The 20,177-nt window shown below is 43.2% G+C and overlaps 1 protein-coding gene across 4 annotated transcripts in view; it reads left to right on the plus strand.

Moving 5' to 3' along the window:
• Positions 1-20,177, plus strand: part of LOC141048307 (GRAM domain-containing protein 2B-like) — a 106,330-nt gene that overhangs the window by 68,516 nt on the left and 17,637 nt on the right. For 3 of the 4 annotated variants that reach the window (XM_073543774.1, XM_073543789.1, XM_073543783.1), the window contains 4 exons: positions 5,335-5,433; positions 10,725-10,796; positions 11,537-11,608; positions 11,737-11,809. In XM_073543774.1, coding sequence (XP_073399875.1) covers positions 5,335-5,433; positions 10,725-10,796; positions 11,537-11,608; positions 11,737-11,809 — 316 coding nt within the window. The remainder of the gene's footprint in view (positions 1-5,334; positions 5,434-10,724; positions 10,797-11,536; positions 11,609-11,736; positions 11,810-20,177) is intronic. The other variant, XM_073543799.1, reaches the window with a different exon arrangement.

A 20,177-nucleotide genomic window follows, 5' to 3' on the forward strand; every position in this document is an offset into this window, starting at 1 on the left:
AATACAGTGATCAATGACATTATACACAGGGCCTCTATACAGTGTATAGTGTCGGTGTATAGGTAACACACTAACTCACCAGTGACGTCTCTAGGTAAAGTCCTTCATCTTTGTTTTTCATCTTTCATCCAGCACATATCGCCATCACGTCTTCCAGCCAGGGCTCGTCTCTGCAGTAAATAACACAGTTACCTAGAGCTCTGCTTGCAGAACACATTACTTATTTTCCCCAACTTCTACATTACATCACATGAAGAAAAAAAGGTGACATAGTGTCACTGTACACAGTAACAGGACCGCCCCCCCCCATTTAAAACAGTATACTCAAAAAATAAAATAAATACATCACTGCAGTAATAATGTCCCTTAATTAGACCCTGTGGTAATAATATCCCCCATCCTGACCCCCGTGTGTCTCATTCCTGGCTTCAGCCATACGTTCTCCCATCCCACCCTCATAAGTATCCATTCTGCCCCATATGATCTCCCCATCCTGCCCCATCTGTCTCCACCATATCCATCCTGCCCCATGATCCTGCACGATCTGTCTCCAGTCATGCCCCCATGTCTTTGATCATGCCCCGTATCTCATTCTGCCCCCTCCTGTGTCTCACTTTCACATTCTGCCCCCTCCTGTGTCTCACTGTCACATTCTGCCCCCTCCTGTGTCTCACTGTCACATTCTGCCCCCTCCTGTGTCTCACTGTCACATTCTGCCCCTTTCGTGTCCAGCATTCTGCCCCATCGTGTCCAGCATTCTGCCCCCATCGTGTCCAGCATTCTGCCCCCATCGTGTCCAACATTCTGCCCCCATCGTGTCCAGCATTCTGCCCCCATCGTGTCCAGCATTCTGCCCCCATCGTGTCCAGCATTCTGCCCCCATTTTTCATTACATTGTGAGCACTGTTCTAGTTGTCTGTGTTACTGATTACATTTTTACTTTTATGTTGCTTATACATTAATTAAACAGTACCTATAACTAGTCTGGGTATGCCCTTTTAATTAAGAAAAGAGTAGATCGCCTCAGAATAGATAGTTTTCTAGATATCCTCTCTTAACAAAAGTGGGCTTCTTGGCTGTGGGATCCCGGCTTGCAAATTAGAATCTCACAGCCCACCCCGGCTCTCCTCGCTGTGGATCAGCGAGATCCCACGTGTTCACTTTGCTATGTCATACGTTGCAGTATGCTTCCGCAAAATTTACTGTGCTGTTACCGTGTGGTATTATCACTAATGATGTTACAGTTCGATAACTGCTTCATAAAGTTTAGGGAATGCAGCGCTGTACCACTGTAAACAGCATGATAACGCTGTTTTATAGGGAGGAGGGTTGCGTAGGGTTCTGGACCTAACATTTGGACCTGACTTTTGCCAGAGTTTTGTTTTTTTGTTTTTTTTTTTGGGGGGGGGGGGGAACATACGGAGCACTCTTGTTAATTGGTGTTATTTAGAAACTTCACCAGTTTGATGATATCCACTCCTTTTTTTAAAGGGCACCTGGCAGTTGACACGTGCCCAATCTACGGGCAGCATAATACCGTATATCAGATGCTAGTTGCATGATTTCAGCTACATACGGTGCTTTTTAATTTTTAAACGCTTTCAGAGAAAAACGGTTTATTAGCAGTCAAGGATTGATCTGCACAGAAGTCTAGTTAGGCAGATGGGATCCCAGAGGCTTCTCTCTCCCCGCTATCTGGAATGACTGGGTCTCTCCCCTACATGCACTGAGGGATTAAGGGGAACGAGTGGGGAGAAGTCACTGGAGAAGCACCTAACCATCTAGTCTCCTGTGTGGCTCAGTCTCTGCCGCAGCACTTCTGAGTTAGATATATTTTCCTTAAATCGTGCCTGTGCATTGAGAAGCATGTATCCGCTGTCATTTTCCCTTAAATAAATCAGACTGGTGATGGGTACACTTTAAGTTATTATTAGATATGGGCGGACACCTGGAGGTTCAGATCCGGTGGGTTCGGGTGCCAGAACAGTACCCGGACCCGATCCCAGACCCCATTCACTTGAATGGGGGGCCAGAACATCCAGTGTTTGCTACATTGTAATGTGCAAACACTTCTTCTGATCGGCGGGGAAAATTACCTGTCAAAGAGCCGCGCTTCCTACACTGTCAAAAGACAGCGTGTGTGCTCATCTGTGATCGGAGGTGTAAAGTTTACCTCCGGTCACTGGTGTCAGCTGATGGGACTACTGATCACATCATCTGACACCTACAGCCGCTAATTACAGTGAGAGCAGGAGCGGCAGATGGGAGTATTCATTAGCCATTCCTGCGCTGTAAATAAATAATTTAAAACAAAAACGGCGTGGGTTTCCCTGTATTTTTGCTAACCAACCAGACAAAATTCACAGCAGGGGGGCTGCAACCCTCAGCTGTCAGCTTCAGCAAGGCTGGTTATCAAGAATAGAGGGGTCCTCACATTGTTTTTTTAATTATTTAAATAAATATATTTTTTAAAAAAACGGCATCCCCCATTTTTGATCACCAACCTTGTTAAAGCAGAGAGCTGGGAGCTGGTATTTTCAGGCTGGTAAGGGCCCGTGTATATTGTCCCCCCCAGCCTAAAAATACCAGTCGGCAGGTGTCCAAAAAAGGCACATCTATTAGAAGCACCGATTCTGCTTTAGCAAGGTTGGTTGTAAAAAAAACAGGGGGGGACCTCATGCTGTAATTTTTAGTTATTTATGTAAGTAAAAAAACAGCGTGGGGACCCCTTTATTCTTGATAACTAGACTTGCTGAAGCTGACACCAGAGGATTGCAGCCCCCAGCTGTGATTTTTGTCTGGCTGGTTAGCAAAAATACAGGGGAACCCACGCCAGATTTTTTTTAATTATTCATTTACAGTGCAAGAGCCGCTAATGAATACTCCCATTCGTCGCTCTTCCTCTCACTGTAATTAGCCGTAGCAGGTGTCGGATGATGGGATCAGTAGTCCCATCAGCTGACACCAGTGACCGGAGGTAAGCTTTATACCTCCAATCACAGCTGAGCGCTTCTGACAGTGTAGGAACCGCTGCTCTCTGACCAGCGGGGATGATTTCACCTCCGATCAGAAGCATTGTTTGCCACGCTGCCATGCACATTGACAGTGCAACAAATATCCGGTGTTCGGGTAGCCAAACCCAAACAAACACGCACTTCCTGGTGAAGTCTGTGTTCGGTGTCCGTGCCCAAACAGTAAGCGTTCGATACGGATGCCGAACTTTACTGTTCGGGTTCGCTCATCTCTAGTTATTATGTCTAGAATAATGAATCCATCTGAGAGGTTCGGATTTCCAACGCTTCTGTCCATAGGTTGGCTGCCGATGGAGGAGCATGTGACCAGTGTCCATCAGCCTTCTCCAGTTATAAAACACTTCACAGTGTTTCTATAAGTGGGAAGCTAAAACACTGGTCTGGTCAAATGTAGAGATGAGCGAATATGTTCGGAAAACTTTCACCAAACATAAATTCAGCACGAATATGGTACATATTATATATATATATGTATGTGTGGAGATATATATATATTTATTACACACAGCTCTGGGAAAAATTAAGAGACCACTCCCAAATGTTCAAGTTTGTCTGATTTTTCTCTTTACAAGTATATTTTGAGTAAAATATAAATTATTCTTTTAGCCTACAAACTTCTGACAACATGTCTCCGAATTTCCAAGCAATAAATTTTGTTTTTTTCTGAAAAGGAGAAATGGTCAAAAAAATTTTTTTAAAAAACCCCAGTGCTTTCAGACCTCAAATAATGCAAAGAAAACAAGGTCATAATCATTTAGGAATAACAATACTAATGTTTTAACTCAGGAAGAGTTCAGAAATCCAATATTTTGTGGAACAACCATGATTTTTAAAATCTGTTTTCATTCGTCTTGGCATGCTTGCCACCAGTATTTCACACTGCTTTTGGCGCAAAAATGTAAGCATTTCTTCTTTGTTTGGTGACTTGTGACTATCCATCATCATCTTGATTACATTCCAGAGGTTTTCAATGAGGTTCAGGTCTGGAGAATGGGCTGCCCATGACAGACAGGGCTTTGATGTGGTGGTCTCTTAATTTTTGTCAGAGCTGTATGTATTCTATCTATTCTATTCTAACCTGTCACTCTGTAATTTTACTGTAAGCGGCACATGAATTTCCAGCTTTTCAAAGGATCTAGCGGTATGGTTCTACAGGAAGTAGTTTTTTATTTCTCTGGGGGGCACTCAACTTGATCAGCATGCACAAAGAGACACAATATAGCACCAAAACTGCAATAAAAACACACCAAAAATGAACCTAAACATGCGTTTTTGCTGCTGCTTCTTTCCTGCCAAGAAATCCTGCAAAAACGCTTTTATGCTAATTTTCAGCTGCTTTTTACAGTACCATCAAAACGTATGAGATTTCAGAAATCTCATGCACACACATTGTTTGTCATCAGAATTTTGTGCTTTGCAGCATTTTTTGACGAGCATGTCACTTCTTTCAGCGTTTTTGCAGAGTTTTTCACCCATTGACTTGAATGGATGGTGAAAAAACACTGCAAATATACAGGTTGACTTTTCTTGCAGTGTATGTGCTGCAGAAAAGTCAAAGACAGCAGAATGTGACCTCACAGTCAGCTCCGCTACATCTAGATAGTATGCTGCTTGATGCGTCCATACAGCCTGTCATCTCACTGTTATTAGCAGCAAGTGTCAGCTGATGGAAGCTGTAGTCCCATCAGCTGACACCAGTGACCGGAGATAAACTTTATACCTCCGATCACAGCTGTGTGCTCACGCTGTCTTCTGACAGTGTGAGAACCGCGGCTCTCTGACCGGCGGGGATGATTTCTCCGCCGATCTGAAGCGCTACACCGGTGTTTCCCACGCTGTCACACAGCTTGGGACACACCAGCTTTTGTGCTGTGCATGTTCGGCTATATTCGGTGATTTAATCAACGATTATATCGGCGAATATTGCAAATTCGACAATTGTGAAATGAACCGAACATTGAAATATTCGCTCATCTCTAGTCATATGCTTCTCCACCAGTGGTTGTTATATGGACAGAAGTACTGTTTTAATTTGTAACATGTTTTTATTGTTGCATTTTAGAATTTTTACCAATGAGATGCAAGAAATGCTTTGCTCAGGTGAATAATAGTTCAGAAATAACTTGCCTTTTAAACAGCAGTGTTTGTCTCCAGGAGCTCCGACATTCATGTGATTCTTGCCTTAGTTTACATACGTCTTGAAGGGTTGAATATATTTGCTCATAACTGAGCAAAGATACTACTGTATGAAGCGCGTGGCATTTTCCTTTTATTAACCAGCTCGTGTTCATTTCACGTACAGATCTTGATTCCTGTCAGTTCAGTGATTATTGTTAAAAAAGCCAATACAGCTTTACTGGTGCCAAATGCATTGAGTGTTCGAACCACTGATGGGGACAAGGTGAGTGTGGCTATAATTGGGCTTCATGTTTATTAAAGTGGCTAGGTACTGAAGGTACAAATGATCGTATCGGGTGCTGACATACATTTTAATGTCTACTTATAGTAAATAAATGTTTTATCCTGGTAAGAAATTGCATCTACGGCATTAGGCTACTCCAACCTGTTTGCCCTACATATATGCTGTCAAATATACCCATAGGGTCCTAATATACCAATGGAGACCAAAACTATGATGTTTTTGCTTCCTTACATGACACAGATGCTGTGGCAACTTTTTATAACACCACAATAACAGCAACACTCGATTCGGCTGCCCCCCTCACGCACACCAAAACTCGTACAATTAACAAGCAACCCTGGCTGACCAGCCTGACCAAAGAACTGAGACGTGCTTCCAGGATTGCTGAGCGGAGATGGAAGAGATCCCGTTTTGCCGAGAACTTTTTCACATACAAGCAGTCCCTCGCCAGCTTCAATTCCACGCTCCCTGCCGGAAAAACAAAGTTACGTCTCATCTCTCATATCCTCCCAGTCTCACAATCCTAAACAGCTTTCAGTTCTTACCTCCGTCCCCCAGCACCTCCTCCCTCTGCTCTCATTTCTGCAAAAGACTTTGCCTCTTTCTTTAAGCAGAAGATCAATAACATCAGAGAAAGCTTTGGCCCGGAGCCCCCAATGGCCCTCCTCTTAACTGCTCAGCCCTATTCTTCCAAAACCAGCCTCTCCACTATGACAGAAGATCAGCTCTCCAAACCTTCTGTCAAGATCTTATCTCACCACTTCTACGCTTGACCACTTGTCCATCTTGAACTGTCCTCCCACCTCTTCTCTTGCTCCCTCTTTGACTGGTTACAATCTGGCTTCTGACTGCATCACTCAACTGAAACTGCCCTAACTAAAGTTCTCCAATGACCTACCAACCACCAAGAACAAGCGACACTACTCTGTCCTCCTTCTCCTGGACCTGTCTTCTGCCTTTGACACTGTAGACCATTCCCTCTTGTTACAGATTCTCTCATCTCTTGGCATCACAGATTTGGCCCTATCCTGGAACTCGTCATATCTAACAGACCGGACATTCAGTGTCTCCCTCTCCCACACCACCTCTGCACCTCACCCCGTCTGTCATTGTTCCCCAAGGCTCAGTTCTAGGATCCTTATTCTTCTCCATCTACACCTTCGGCCTGGGACAGCTCATAAAATGGCATGGTTTGCAGTATCATCTCTGCGCCTATGACACGCAGATCTACCTATCTGGACCCGACATCACCTCTTTACTGACCAAAATACCACGATGTCTGTCTGCTATTTCTTCTTTTCTGCTCGCCTTCTAAAACTGAACATGGACAAAACAGAATTCATCATCTTTTTTTCCCCCATCTCCCTCTACCCCTCCACCAGACCTATCCATCAACGTCAATGGCTGCTCACTTTCCCCAGTCCCGCATGCTCTGTGCCTCCGGGTGATCCTCGAAATTTATTTCCCGGATCCATACATTCCTTGATCAAGAAACTACGAAAACGCTTGTGCACGCCCTCATCATCTCCTGCCTCGAATATTGCAACCTCCTACTCTCTGGCCTCTCCTCTAGCACTCTTGCACCACTCCAATCTATCCTAAACGCTGCTGCCCGACCTAATCCACCTGTCTCCCAGTTATTCCCCAGCCTCTCCTCTCTGCCAAGCCCTTTGCTTCCTATTGTCCAGAGGCTCCAGTTCAAAACCCTAACTATGACAAGCAAAGCCATCCACAACCTGTCTCCTCCATACATCTGTGACCTGGTCTCCCGGTATTTACCTACACGCAACCTTCAATCATCTCAAGATCTCCTTCTCTACTCCTCTCTTATCTCTTCTTCCCACAACCGCATACAAGACTTCTCCCGTGCTTCCCCCATACTCTGGAACTCTATACCCCAACACATCAGACTTTCGCTTACCACGGAAACCTTCAAAAGGAACCTGAAGACCCACCTCTTCCGGAAAGCCTACAACATGCAGTAACCCTCAGTCTACTGAACCACCGCACGACCAGCTCTACCCTCTCTTAGTGTTTCCTCACCCATTCCCTGTAGACTATGAGCCCTTGCGGGCAGGGTCCTCTCTTTTGTACTTGTATGTGGCTTGTATTGCTCATATTTATTGTGCTTGTCTTTTTATGCCCTTTTTTCACATGTAAAGCGCCATGGAATAAATGGTGCTATAAAAATGAATAGTAATAACAATTAGGCTACCCCAACATGTTTACCCTATATATATATATGCTGTCGAATGTACTCATAGGGTCCTAATATACCAATAGAGACCAAAATTGTGATGTTTTTGCTCCATTGTGACAGCATATGTCTCGGATACCTTTTCTTCTCTGTGTGGAATGATAGCACAGCAGGCTAAACTTTTCAGTTTAAATAAACACAAATAATGAAATGTATTTTATGTAACATGGGAGCCATATATACATCCGAAATTCTTAAGAATGCACTGTAAAAAGAGCCTTAACAAAAATTCACCTACCTTCACTTTTTGTTAGAAAGGCAAAAGAAGCTAAGGCCGGGGTCACACTGGCGAGGAATACGGGCGAGTGAGAGGCGCTAAAATCACGCATTAGACACGGACCAATGATTCCCTATGGGGTCCCTCGCACCAGCCGTATATTTCTCATCTGTATTCTACGGTCCGTGCCAGTCGTAGCATGCTGCGATTGTCAGCGTACTACGGCCGTAGTACGCCAATGCAAGTCTATGGGTGCGCAAAAAATACGGATTACACACGGACCAGACATGTGACTTGCGAGAAATACGCACCAGGTGTCTTTTAGAAAAGCCGGCAATTCAGTGCGCTATACAGTAAACTCACACTGACAGGTTTAATAAAGAAACGAAAGAATAGATATATACACATAGAATGAATATATATATATATATATATATATATATATATATATATATGCGCATTCTATGTGTCTATATCTATTCTTTGGTTTCTGTTATAAACCCTGTCATAGGGCTCCATTATATGTCCATTTTGCTAGCCTGCGAGAAAATCTCGCCATACGGATTACATACGGATGCTGACATGCGCAAAATACGCGACCACACCTTGATTACGGATGACCTACGGAGCACTATTTAGGGGTCTGTCATCCGTATTACGCATGTAAATTACTGACCATATTTTGCGTCGGTTAGTGTGACCCCGGCCTTAGGTGAATCAAACTCCCTTTGGTTGCTGTCATTTTCTTCCCTATTTTTATGTGTTTTTGTTTTTTTTATAGAGTGTCTTTACATACCCAATTTTTTTTGCTCTTTCAGCTAATATTAGAACATTATAATACACACCCTAACTTTCCGGAGTCACTCGAGTTCCCGAGCAAAGAAGAAATTGTATTTTTCAGTGACTCCTATGTAGCTTGCTGTAAAAGCAAAGTTGAAAAATACAGAATAAAATGTGAGCAGCATCGTGTATGAGAGTCTGGGTGGGTGCAAGCAAGCCACAAGTTTTTGGCAGACAACTGATGTTATTTACAAAATTCCAAATACTGTATTTTTCAGACTCAAGGATGCATCTTAAGCCACGTTCTCATGTTGAGTATTTGGTCAGTCGGTTTTTTTACATCAGTATTTGTAAGCCAAAACCAGGAGTGAAACAATCAGAGGAAAAGTATAATAGAAACACGTCACCATTTCTGTATTTATCATCCACTCCTGGTTTTGTCTTACAAACACTGATGGGAAATACTGGCCAAATACTGACTGTGTGAATGTGGCCTTATTATGAGCCACACCCCAAGTTTAGGTAGTAGGAAATTTGTTTTTCATATTTTCTGTTAACTTTCCTAGTGTTGTAAAGAATTGGGGGTGGTCAATATCACTAATCTACAAGTACTAAGGTATGATAGGTAGCTAGTTGATCTGTTGTTAGTGTGTCTCTGCACCTTGAATTATACACACTTAGTTTTACACCATGCACATTATGTACACTCTCTTCAGTGCACAACACTGCTGCATGCACACACCTCTACTGAGTATACCCAGTTCTGCTACATACACTTTGCTACATTCGAACACACACATCTCTGCTACATATACACACACACATACATACATACATACACACACACACACACACACCTCTTCAATTTATTCGCATGCAGTCACACAGCTCTGCTATATACTCACACACTTACACGGCTCTGCGACATACTGTTACACACAGCTCTTCTACATACACACACACTGATCTACTACATACACACACACTGATCTACTACATACTCGCATACACGCCGTTCTGCTGCATACACACAAACACAGCACTGCTACATACTCTCATACACAGCTCTGCTACATACTCTCACACACACAGCTCTGCTACATACACTAACTCAGCACTGCTGCATCAAAATACAGATGTGCTGTGTATACAGTACCAAATGTTGAAGCTCCTTCTAGGCATGTGACTGCCAGTATGACCTGAAAGGTCCTTCAGCTAGTCAGGATCTTTAGCATCCGTGCACTCTTACTTATGTGCAAGTCCTTTTAGCTTTCTCTCATGCCCTGCACCAATCAGATTGATCTGTGTTGTGCAGGAGAAGAGAGATCTGCACCCCTGTACCCGGTTCCCTGTGTTCGAAAACGATGCTGTGTCCCGTGTTCTCCATCATAAGTACCCTTAGGCATCTACCTCTAGACTGTTAAGACTCACACGTTTTTTTTTGTGGGGGGGTTTATTGGCAAGATTATTTTTTTTTTTGCTAAAAGGAGTGTTTTATAGTCTAAAAATATGATAAGTGGGGACTTTATTAGCCGATGTGGCATTTTTGCCCTGGAAGCTAGGGCCTCTTTCAGGCAAACATGGTGTGTACAGACGAGATATTACCGTATTTAGCAATACAAATTTAATAGAATCAATACAATGAAATGTGTGTATAATATATATAATCACCTCTTATGTGATACAATGAAATCCATTATATTGTGTAAAATACAATCTCATAGGCAGTGCAATATGCACATAAAGTCCATACATGGTTAATAATAGGCTGTGAGGGATATTATAAGCAGCTCATCAATTGATAGATACAGCCTACCACTCAATTCCTTTAATCTTATGTTATAACATCGCTCATATTTTATTAATAATTAACCCTGTATGCACTTAATATGGATATTTCTCAGCATATGATATTGTATTGTACTGATCTTCCACTTGATAATGGATATCGTGCAACATATGTCAAACTTTTCAAATATTTGAATGTTTAATGGTATTTCCATTTTCCCCCCTCAGTATCTATTTGGGTCTCTGCGGAACAGAGAGATGTGTTACCATGCTGTTCGCTCTGTGTGCACTAATTTTCAAGTAAGTGTTGTCACATGCAACAGGACGAAAAAATAAAACTGCCAATGCTTAGGGGTCACACAAGCTTACCATATGGTCTGTTTGTGGTCTGACTCAAACTTAACAGCCTCCTATATGCCTGTCTTCACGTAACAGCCTCATATGTGTATAAGATCTTTCATTCGGGTCAGGAGGTTCAGCTCAGAAATGGGCAAATCCTGGCAGCGCATAATGCATGCCCTGGGGGTGTTCATTAGTCTGCAGTCACTGCGGACTTATTGATCTGGACCGAACATTCCCTTTAAGCAGCCCAGGAAATGCTACATCGCTGGAATCTGGGTCTCTGTCTTTACATCATGGTGCTCTCAGAATAGGAGGCAAGAATCTAGTGATAGATATTACCTTATAGCAAAATAACTATTTTCACATAAACCATCTCACAATTTATACATTTTGTCTATTAAGAAGATTATATATTATTATGCATCAAAACTGTAAATACAAAGAGAAGCGCGCGGTAACATTTTGTCAATTAGCATTTTTTTCCTGTGTTTACAAATTCTCATTTTCTTTTCACTATATGCATTTTTTTTATAGAATTTTAATATTAAAAACAAAATGAATATTTGTTTAGCCATATAAAGGGGTCATCTTACATCTTATTAACATTTACTGAGCTGTATCACATGTTCATTCATAACACAATTGTTGTATGTTTTCCATAATTTCTTGCCATCTTTCCGCTTATTTTTCCGGTGAAGGATGGAAGTAGTTGCAACACTCCTTCATCAACTTCAGCAGAGCCAAGTTCAGAACAATGCAGCAAAGTTCTGGTAAGGATTTCATAGCAAGTGGAGGATTGCTAGTTTGGAGATGAATTGCATAAGCCCTCCTAAAGATTGTGGCACAGGTGAAGCTTATGGTAACACCGCGTATGTGGCTTCTTCTGCTTTACTTGTAGAATTCCAGTCATTCTGACGTGGAACAAACCCCACATGAATCAGACAGTGCAGAGAACTGTGCCAAAGAAGCGGGTGAGTAAGAGTGTGGTGGACTGGAAATACTGTATCACTGAGAACTTTGCACCTCTTAGAAGATGCATTTAGAATTAGTTCACTACATTTGGATAGGAAATTGTTACCCTAACAGACACAATAGGACAGATTTCTAAGTGTATTGTAAAGGGAAAGAACTGATGCAAGAAGGTCCTGGAAAAATGTTGCAGGTGGCTTGCAAACATGTTTAGAAACAGTCCACCTTTCTTTTAAGCCTTTGACACTGCAAATATGGGTGGTTACAGGAAAACGACTCGTCAGCCACAGCTCTGTGGCATACTTATCATTGTCTATGTACTATGTCGTAGTGGAGCAAACAGGTCAGACCTGTCTTACAGCTCTGCCTGTTTCATATCAGTTACTAGTACAGACGTACATCATACATTTTGGTAACATTTCTAAAATGATGCTGACGGACATCAAAATAGTCACAGTTTTCATACAGTCTCAGTAGCGGTATTCTAAACTATTGTGTCAATATCAGGTAATAATATTTAATTTGTACAAATGTATTCCCTTTAAGGCTACTTTCACACATCAGGTTTTCGGCGTCAGGCGCGATCCGGCGTCGTGCCGGAGCGCCGGATCCGGCAAATATTTCATAAAACCGGATGTGACGGATCCGTTTTCCTGCCGGATCCGTCTTGTTCTTGACAGACAAAACCGGATCCGTCTCATCCGGTTCATCCGTTTTTTCGATCCGTTTTTCGACGGATTACTCCGGATCCGGTTTTTAAAAACACCCCTTGTGGCCTTCCGAACAGGATTGGCTACTGGAAAACTATATATAGCGTGTTCCTACAGCCCTTCTTTGACAGGTTGTAGAGGAGAAAGTGCAGGTTGGAGAGAAGAGCAAGTTACTGGCGAAGATGGATGTTGTCATTGGAAATATTTTGAAGAATTTGGCGGATTTTACAGCGGAGGCGAATCGTTTGAGGGTGATTGTTCTGGAGAAGGAGAGAGCGAGACAGCAGCGCATCAGGCATCGTAGACAACGTTTGTGGATCCACCCCATCACAGCCAAGAGAATGACGCGTGGGGTCTATTCTACACTCTGCATGGACCTTCGACGAAACCCGAATAAATTTTTTGGTTATGTTCGGATGAAAATGGAGAATTTTGATTACTTGGTGGAGCGCATTGCACACCTCATAAGAAAAGCGGACACCTATTGCCGCTTCTCTGTTTCACCCGCAGAGCGTCTGATGGTGACTTTAAGGTAAGCCACATTTATTGGATATGCTCGCATCAGAGCACACTTTCACTGCAATCTTGTTGGTGGTAGTTTGTATCTCCAAGTGTTATAGCTGAGTTTTGGTATGTAATGCTGTGATTTAAAACTAACTGATTGTTTTTTAATTCCCCACAGATTTCTTGCAACTGGAGAATCCCTTTCATCACTGCATTTCCAGTACAGACTCGGGATTTCCACCATATCTGTAATAGTGAAGTACACATGCCGTGCACTGTGGGACACCTTAGCTGAAGAGTTTTTACCAGAGCCCACAACAGAGAGGTGGATTGAAATTTCAGAAAAGTTTCAACAGATATGTCAGTTTCCCAACTGCTTGGGCGCTGTGGACGGGAAACATATCCGCATTGTAAAGCCAGCCGGATCGGAATCGGAATATTTCAATTACAAGAAATATTTTTCAATTGTCCTCATGGCCATCGCTGACGCGGAATACAAATTTATTGCTGTTGATATTGGGGCCTATGGCCGCTCCAATGACTCTCAAGTTTTCAAACTGTCTGCCATGGGGCGTAAACTGTATGGAAACACCTTCCAGTTCCCACCCCCTAGACCGCTGCCGCAAACATCTGGTCCACCTATGCCATTTGTCTGTGTAGGGGATGAAGCCTTCCAGCTGTCAGAACACCTTTTGAAACCGTACGGTAGCAGAGGATTGTCAAGAACAAAACGCATTTTTAATTACCGCCTCACAAGAGCAAGAAGAATGGTTGAATGTACCTTTGGTATTCTGACAGCCAAATGGCGGGTCCTATTGACTGCGATCAACCTCAAGACAGAAACTGTGGACGAGGTGATCAAAGCTTGCGTGGTACTCCACAATTTTGTTATCTGCAAGGAACCCATTTCCATTGAGGACACCTCTGAAGAAACCACCTTGCAAGATTACCATGACATTACCACTAGAAGTTCTGTGACGGTTTCAGTAATGAGGGACAATTTTGCACTATACTTTGTCACCTCAAGGCAGAGTACACTGGCAGGATGACAGAGTGTGAAAGATTTGTGCCCTTAACCAAACTTGTGTACCTTCTGTACCAACAGTATATACCTTTGCCAACCAAAGTTAGCAATCTTGTCATGGTCTTACTATTTTTAGCTTTAGGCCACAGGTGTGTACCTGGTTGTGTTTTATGCAAAGTATTTCACCTTTTAACAAAAGTTGTGTACATTGTTAGGAAATCACCAACAATAAACACAACTTTTTAGGTGAAATACTTTGCTTCAAACACAACCAGGAACACAACTGTGGCAAAAAGCTAAAATTTACCCACAGTTAGATACCTAGTTTTGAATACCATTTTACCTTTTAAATACCCTGTATTTAATCTTTTTGGCCGCAGAAAGAAATGACAGACAACCAGTGTAAAATAATTTAACTTTTATTGAAAAATGTTTTTTTAGTAAACTGTTTTTAAATTTTAATAAACTTTTTTAATAAAGCTTTGAAACCATAAAACTGGTCATTTTTATTAAAATACACACATATTATAAATCTGTGTAGTGTGGGGTGGAAATACTGCTGGAGGGGCTGCGGGACACTTCGACACTGGGAGTGTGGAGAGAGGACTGGGATCGTGGTGGGGAAGGAACAGTTAGAGGTGAAGGTGTGGAAAAAGCTACAGAATGGGTGGACATGTGGGAGGCAGAAGAGGTGGTGGGCGGTGGAGTGGAGGGTTGGGCAGGGACTGTAGGAGCAGATGATGTTGATGGCAAGTTGTATGGGGAAGGAGTTTGGTATGGGGCAGGTTGCTGGAAGTGGGGAGATGTCTGGTACTGGGGAGGTTGCTGGTACTGGGGAGGTTGCTGGTACTGGGGAGGTGGATGGTATGTAATAGGAGGGGGAGGATGGAAAGTGGCTGGAGGGGGTGCAGGTGGAGGATCTACTGGGGTGGGAAGAGGAGGTTGGGAGGTAACGTGCTGGAGAGCACCGTGGCATGAATGCATTACATGCATCTGCTTGGTAGGAGATAGCGTTTCCATGCGCTTCACAACAGACCTGAAAAAGGTGTGGTTTGGCGAAGATCTTGCTTCTGAATGCATGGTTTGCAGAAGTGTCTTCACCTCCAGAATGCTGGAGTTGATCTGCTGATAGCCTGCGGAGATTTGCTCTGACAAGACTTTTAGACAGTTCTGGAAAGATGCATTCAGATGCAAGAACTCTGGCGCATAAGTCTTTTCCTGACCCCTCTGCCGCTGCCGCCCAGTACCCGCAGGTGTACTAGAGGTGGCAGGGGCAGAAGGGTGGGGTAAAGGGAAAGCGATCTCTTCACCAGCAGCTTCATGTAATGTAGGCGGCCACGATGCTCCTGTGCTGGTGGATGGGACAGAGGGGTCGAATGTATGGGAAGGCTGGGAAGGTGCAGATGTACCGGGGCGGTCGAAGTGTCCCTCGGTGCCGGTCTCCTCAGGGATCGCCTCAGAAGGGTCCAACCGTGCAGGCTCCCGAGTGCTGCTCACCGTGCTGTGGAATAAAGAGGAAAAAAAAACAATTAAAAAAGTGACATGGCATGGCCCTGGCTGAAAAAAAATTGTTGCATCTAAACATTTTTTTTTCACATGTGGTGTGTAATATTTACCTTCTGGTGACCATTGTATCCCGGAGGAACGACAGGGCTTGTGCGTACTTGTACTTGCTCCTGCGTCCTCCAGATCCACTCGGGGCCCGCATCTCTTTATTGAACTCCTTCTTGAAACGATCCCTCACAGACCGCCACCGCTTCACAATTCTGTCCCCTGAAACGAGAAAGGAGTGGTTAGTATACAACATCAGTGTTTCCCAAACTCCAGTCCTCATGGTCCCCAGGGGTCATGTTTTCAGGATTTCCATAGTAAATAGAAATCCTGAACACATGATCCGTGGGGACCACGAGGACTGTTGTTCGGGAAACACTGGTTTACATCAAGCAACCGGTACTGTATATACTTACGCTCTTTAATCTGGGCCCGAGCATCGAGGTCCTCCCAGCGGTCCACAAGGAGCGAACAGATTTCCTCCCAGAGTCGTCGGGTAACGATCAGGTCAGCGTGGCGGCGGTCAGCCATATTCCAGAGCGGCTCCCTTTCTCTGACGAGATCGATGAGGTGGTCCACATCGATTCCTCCATCCTCACCGTCAGAGTCGGGAGCACGCTGTGAAGGCTGTTAAAGAAAAAGACAAAAATAACATAATTAGCCTCCACAAAAGAAATTAAATAAAAAGTGCAAAAAAACAAAGCAAAAATATTTATACTTACACGCTGGTGACCGCCGCGTTGCTGTCGCCGACGACCCTGGGAGGCACTGCGAGGACCTCTTGGCCGAGCACCAGATTGGGACTAGAGAAGAAAACAAAAAATGTTATGTCTTTGGATGTAGGCATTTGTTTGCTGTGTGTGGTCTGCAGAACATTGTTTTCTATGTGTTGTGTGTAGTGTGATGTTGTGTTTCTGCGTTTGATGCCAAAAACTTACCAATTGTGAGCCCACTCCAGGTGTCTGTCCACCCCTTCCTTCTTCTTCTGGGAGCTCCTCTTCATCTTGTGATTCCTGTTTTGAAATAAAAGGCAATGAATAGACATATATTACAGAGATTATGGATTTTGGAAATAAAAACTTACCGTCAAACGCTGACGATGCGAGGGAGGGCTCCCAGAAGAAGATGTGCTGTCCTGTTGATGGCCAGACTCCATGGCTGTGGGTATTGCTGCTGCTGCTGTTGCTGCTGCCAGTGATGCAATTTCTGCTGCTGCTGCTGCTGCATCTCTTGGGCGGCTGTTGAATAAAGAGAAACAAAGGGCCAATGAATATCTTGATATTCCATGGCCCTAGTTTGGAGGAATGGGGGATTTGATAATTACCGTCTCTCATCTGCTGCTGGACTCCCCTCCTCAGCATGTTCCATTTGCTGCTCCATTTGGCGTGGTGGTGGTGCTGATGGTGCTGCAGTGGTCTCCTGCCTTCTCCTGCGCCTGGTTGCTGTCTTGGATGGCATGTTGGGTGTGGCTGAGGGTCCCACTGTCTTGCTTTTATATATGTGTCTTGTGGGCAGAGCTACTGAGCATGCTCAGACCAAAAAAACTGGATCCGGCTGTCGCCGGATCCGGCGCATTGCGGCTTTCATAGGCTTTCATTGTGTGAAAAAGCCGGACGCGCTGGATCCGGCGTATCCGGCTTTTTCGCCGGAGACAAAAAACGTTACAGTAGCCGTTTTTTCCAGACGCCGGATTGAGACACATTGCCGGATCCGGCGAAAACCGGATGAAACGCATGGCCATCCGGCGCGATCCGGCGCAAATGCAAGTCAATGGGGGGGAAACCGGATCCGGCATTGCATTTCGCCGGATCCGGTTTTTGTCAAAAGCGCCGGATCGCGCCTGACGGCTAAAACCTGATGTGTGAAAGAGGCCTAACACACTCAAGGCATTTACTGCATTATTTGTCAGATAGCAGCTGTGATCCACGACATCCACTTTTAGGAATTAGGTTTACCGCATATTCAGTTTTGCATGTAATACAAGAATACAGTTTTCTGTTCTGGCTTGCAGAGGAACGTACTCTTTAGGAGACTTTCACTGTATAATATCTATGTGTACTAAAAAGGAAAGGGTCGTCTTGATAAGACAACTTCTTTAGACTGGGCAGACTCCCTGCCTTGTCTTGTCTAGGCTAACACCGTACCGCCATGTGCCTTGGGATTGCGCTATCCAGCATCTGATTGCAGTCACTTCTCTTCTAGAGATCAAGTTGAAATTGTTGTGGGAAAATAGTTGTCAGCCAAATGATCATATATCTTAGCATTGTATTTTGTGTATGATGAGCTTTGATGTGTAAATAATTAGTACATATAAGCCTGTGGAAACTATTAGCATAGTGTTTTATCATTATTGGGGAGCAACATAGCTGACATTTTATTTAAAAAAACCCTCCAGTTTACAATAAATAGCAGGTGTCCAACTTATTAATCTTTCTGGTGTGGTTCCTCCAATTACCATGTTAAATCCAGTTTGTAATCTGGATCACTTTCCCCTAATGTGGACTGATCAGTTCTAGAGTATAAAGAAGAACTTTGCCAGAATGATTAAAAAGGAAGGCACCAGGTATGTTTATCCCTTCATGCTAGTCTATACAATCACGCCTGGACCTCATAGTAGACTGTGATGTTACTTGTATAATAAAATACAATTGTATTGCAGTATATAGAACAAGTGATTAGATGCGGGTTCAAGTCCCAAAGGGGGATAAAAAAAAAACAAAACAAAAAATTTTTAAAAAAATTCAAATCACACAGCTTTTCCCCCATTTAAAACAAATGCATAAAAGAAAAAAGTCTGATATAGCAAAATATCAATTTATTTAACCTGTTTGGTAAACATTGTAAAAGAAAAAAATTGAAACAGCAGAATTGCTGTTTTTTGTTACAGCAGCTACAACAAAAAATGCAATAAAAAGCTATCAAAGCATTGTTTATACCCCAAAATTGTATCAATAAATGTGACAGGTTGCACCCCAAGCACAAGTAGTCTCTTGCTGATGCCCTGGCTACAGGGGTCCCTGTACTTTTTAGTCACACATTCTACTCTATGGGAGTTTCAGTGCTTCTGCATAAATGCCTTAGGTGGGAGGTAGTATCTTCACAGTCTGACACCGAAGAACGCTATATTTTCATTTATGCACCCATTGTCACCCTAGCTATATACAATTCCCCTCCAGCTAATCTGGGATTCTTAAAAGACACTGCTATATTCGCAGCCACATCTGCCCCAACATTCTGTTTAGGGGACTTTACCTTATTAATGGACCCTCTAAAAGATAAACTGTTGTGTGTTCAGAAGTGAGGAGATACCTCAGTTGGGTGTCACACCTGTAATATCTACTTAGGGGCAATTCAGTTCATTTCCCAATATTATTAGAGCTGATCTCTCCCTCACCTCAAATGTGTAGTAGAATATCTGGATGGTATAAATCTCAAGGTCCTCGTGGAGGATAGTGCTGCGGTCCTATGGACTCCTATTACTGAAAAAGAGATGATGGAAGCAGTCAGAGTTATGGCGCAAGGGAAGTTTCTGGGTCCAGATGAACTCCCTCCTGAAGCCTATCTAAGATATTTAGACCAACTGGTCCTCATCATCTTAAAGTATATAATTGCTCCCCAGAACAAGGCGCTCTACCGAAATCTCTAAAATCAGATAAGCCTCCCAAAGATTGTGTATCATATAGGCCCATATCCTTATTAAATTTAGATTATAAAATATTGATCAAAATTATAGCAAATAGACTAAATAAACTTATGTACAAAATTATTCACACTGACTAGTGTGGATTTATTTAGGGCAGCACGGTGGCTCAGTGGTTAGCACTGCAGCCTTGTAGCGCTGGAGTCCTGGGTTCAGATCCCACCAAGTACAACATCTGCAAGGAGTTTGTATGTTCTCCCCGTGTTTGTGTTGGTTTCCTCCGGGTTCTCCGGTTTCCACCCACATTCCAAAGACATACTGATAGAGAATTTAGACTGTCAGCCCCATCGGGGACAGTGATGATAATGTGTGCAAACTGTAAAGCGCTGCAGAATATGTTAGCGCTATATAAAAAGAAAGATTATTATTTATTCCAAGTCAGTCTACATTCGATAATATAAAGGAGAGCACAGGTAATTGCACAGTTGGGTTGGAAACAACAGGAAGACTGGGTCTTGTCATCTCTGGATGCTGCTAAGGCATTTGATTCGGTCGAGTGGGTCTACCTTGAGAAGGCCCTCTGACAATTTGGCTTTGGACCAGGCTTCAGAAGATGGATTGTAGTCTTGTATCAATCTTCGAAAGTTAAAGTCCTGATTAATGGTTTTATTTACTTGTTTCCCTTGGGGAGAGAATTCTGACAGGTGTGCCCTCTGTCACCCCATTTGTTTGCCATTGCCATGGAATCACTAGCTGTCAGGATTTGCCAGACTTCAGGATATCAAGGGATTAAATTGGTTGCCTGATGATTTTTTTTTAATCAGATAGTTTTTATTAAAAGTTTTAGAAATGACAGGCATGTACAACTTACAACATGTAGTCAAACATTTCCTTCCCCCATAACACCCCCCTCCCTTTGTCCGATGGCATATGGACTGGTA

Source organism: Dendrobates tinctorius, unplaced genomic scaffold (genome assembly GCF_039654945.1).
Source record: "Dendrobates tinctorius isolate UK_male_01 unplaced genomic scaffold, ASM3965494v1 ptg000011l, whole genome shotgun sequence".
NCBI lineage: Eukaryota > Metazoa > Chordata > Amphibia > Anura > Dendrobatidae > Dendrobates > Dendrobates tinctorius.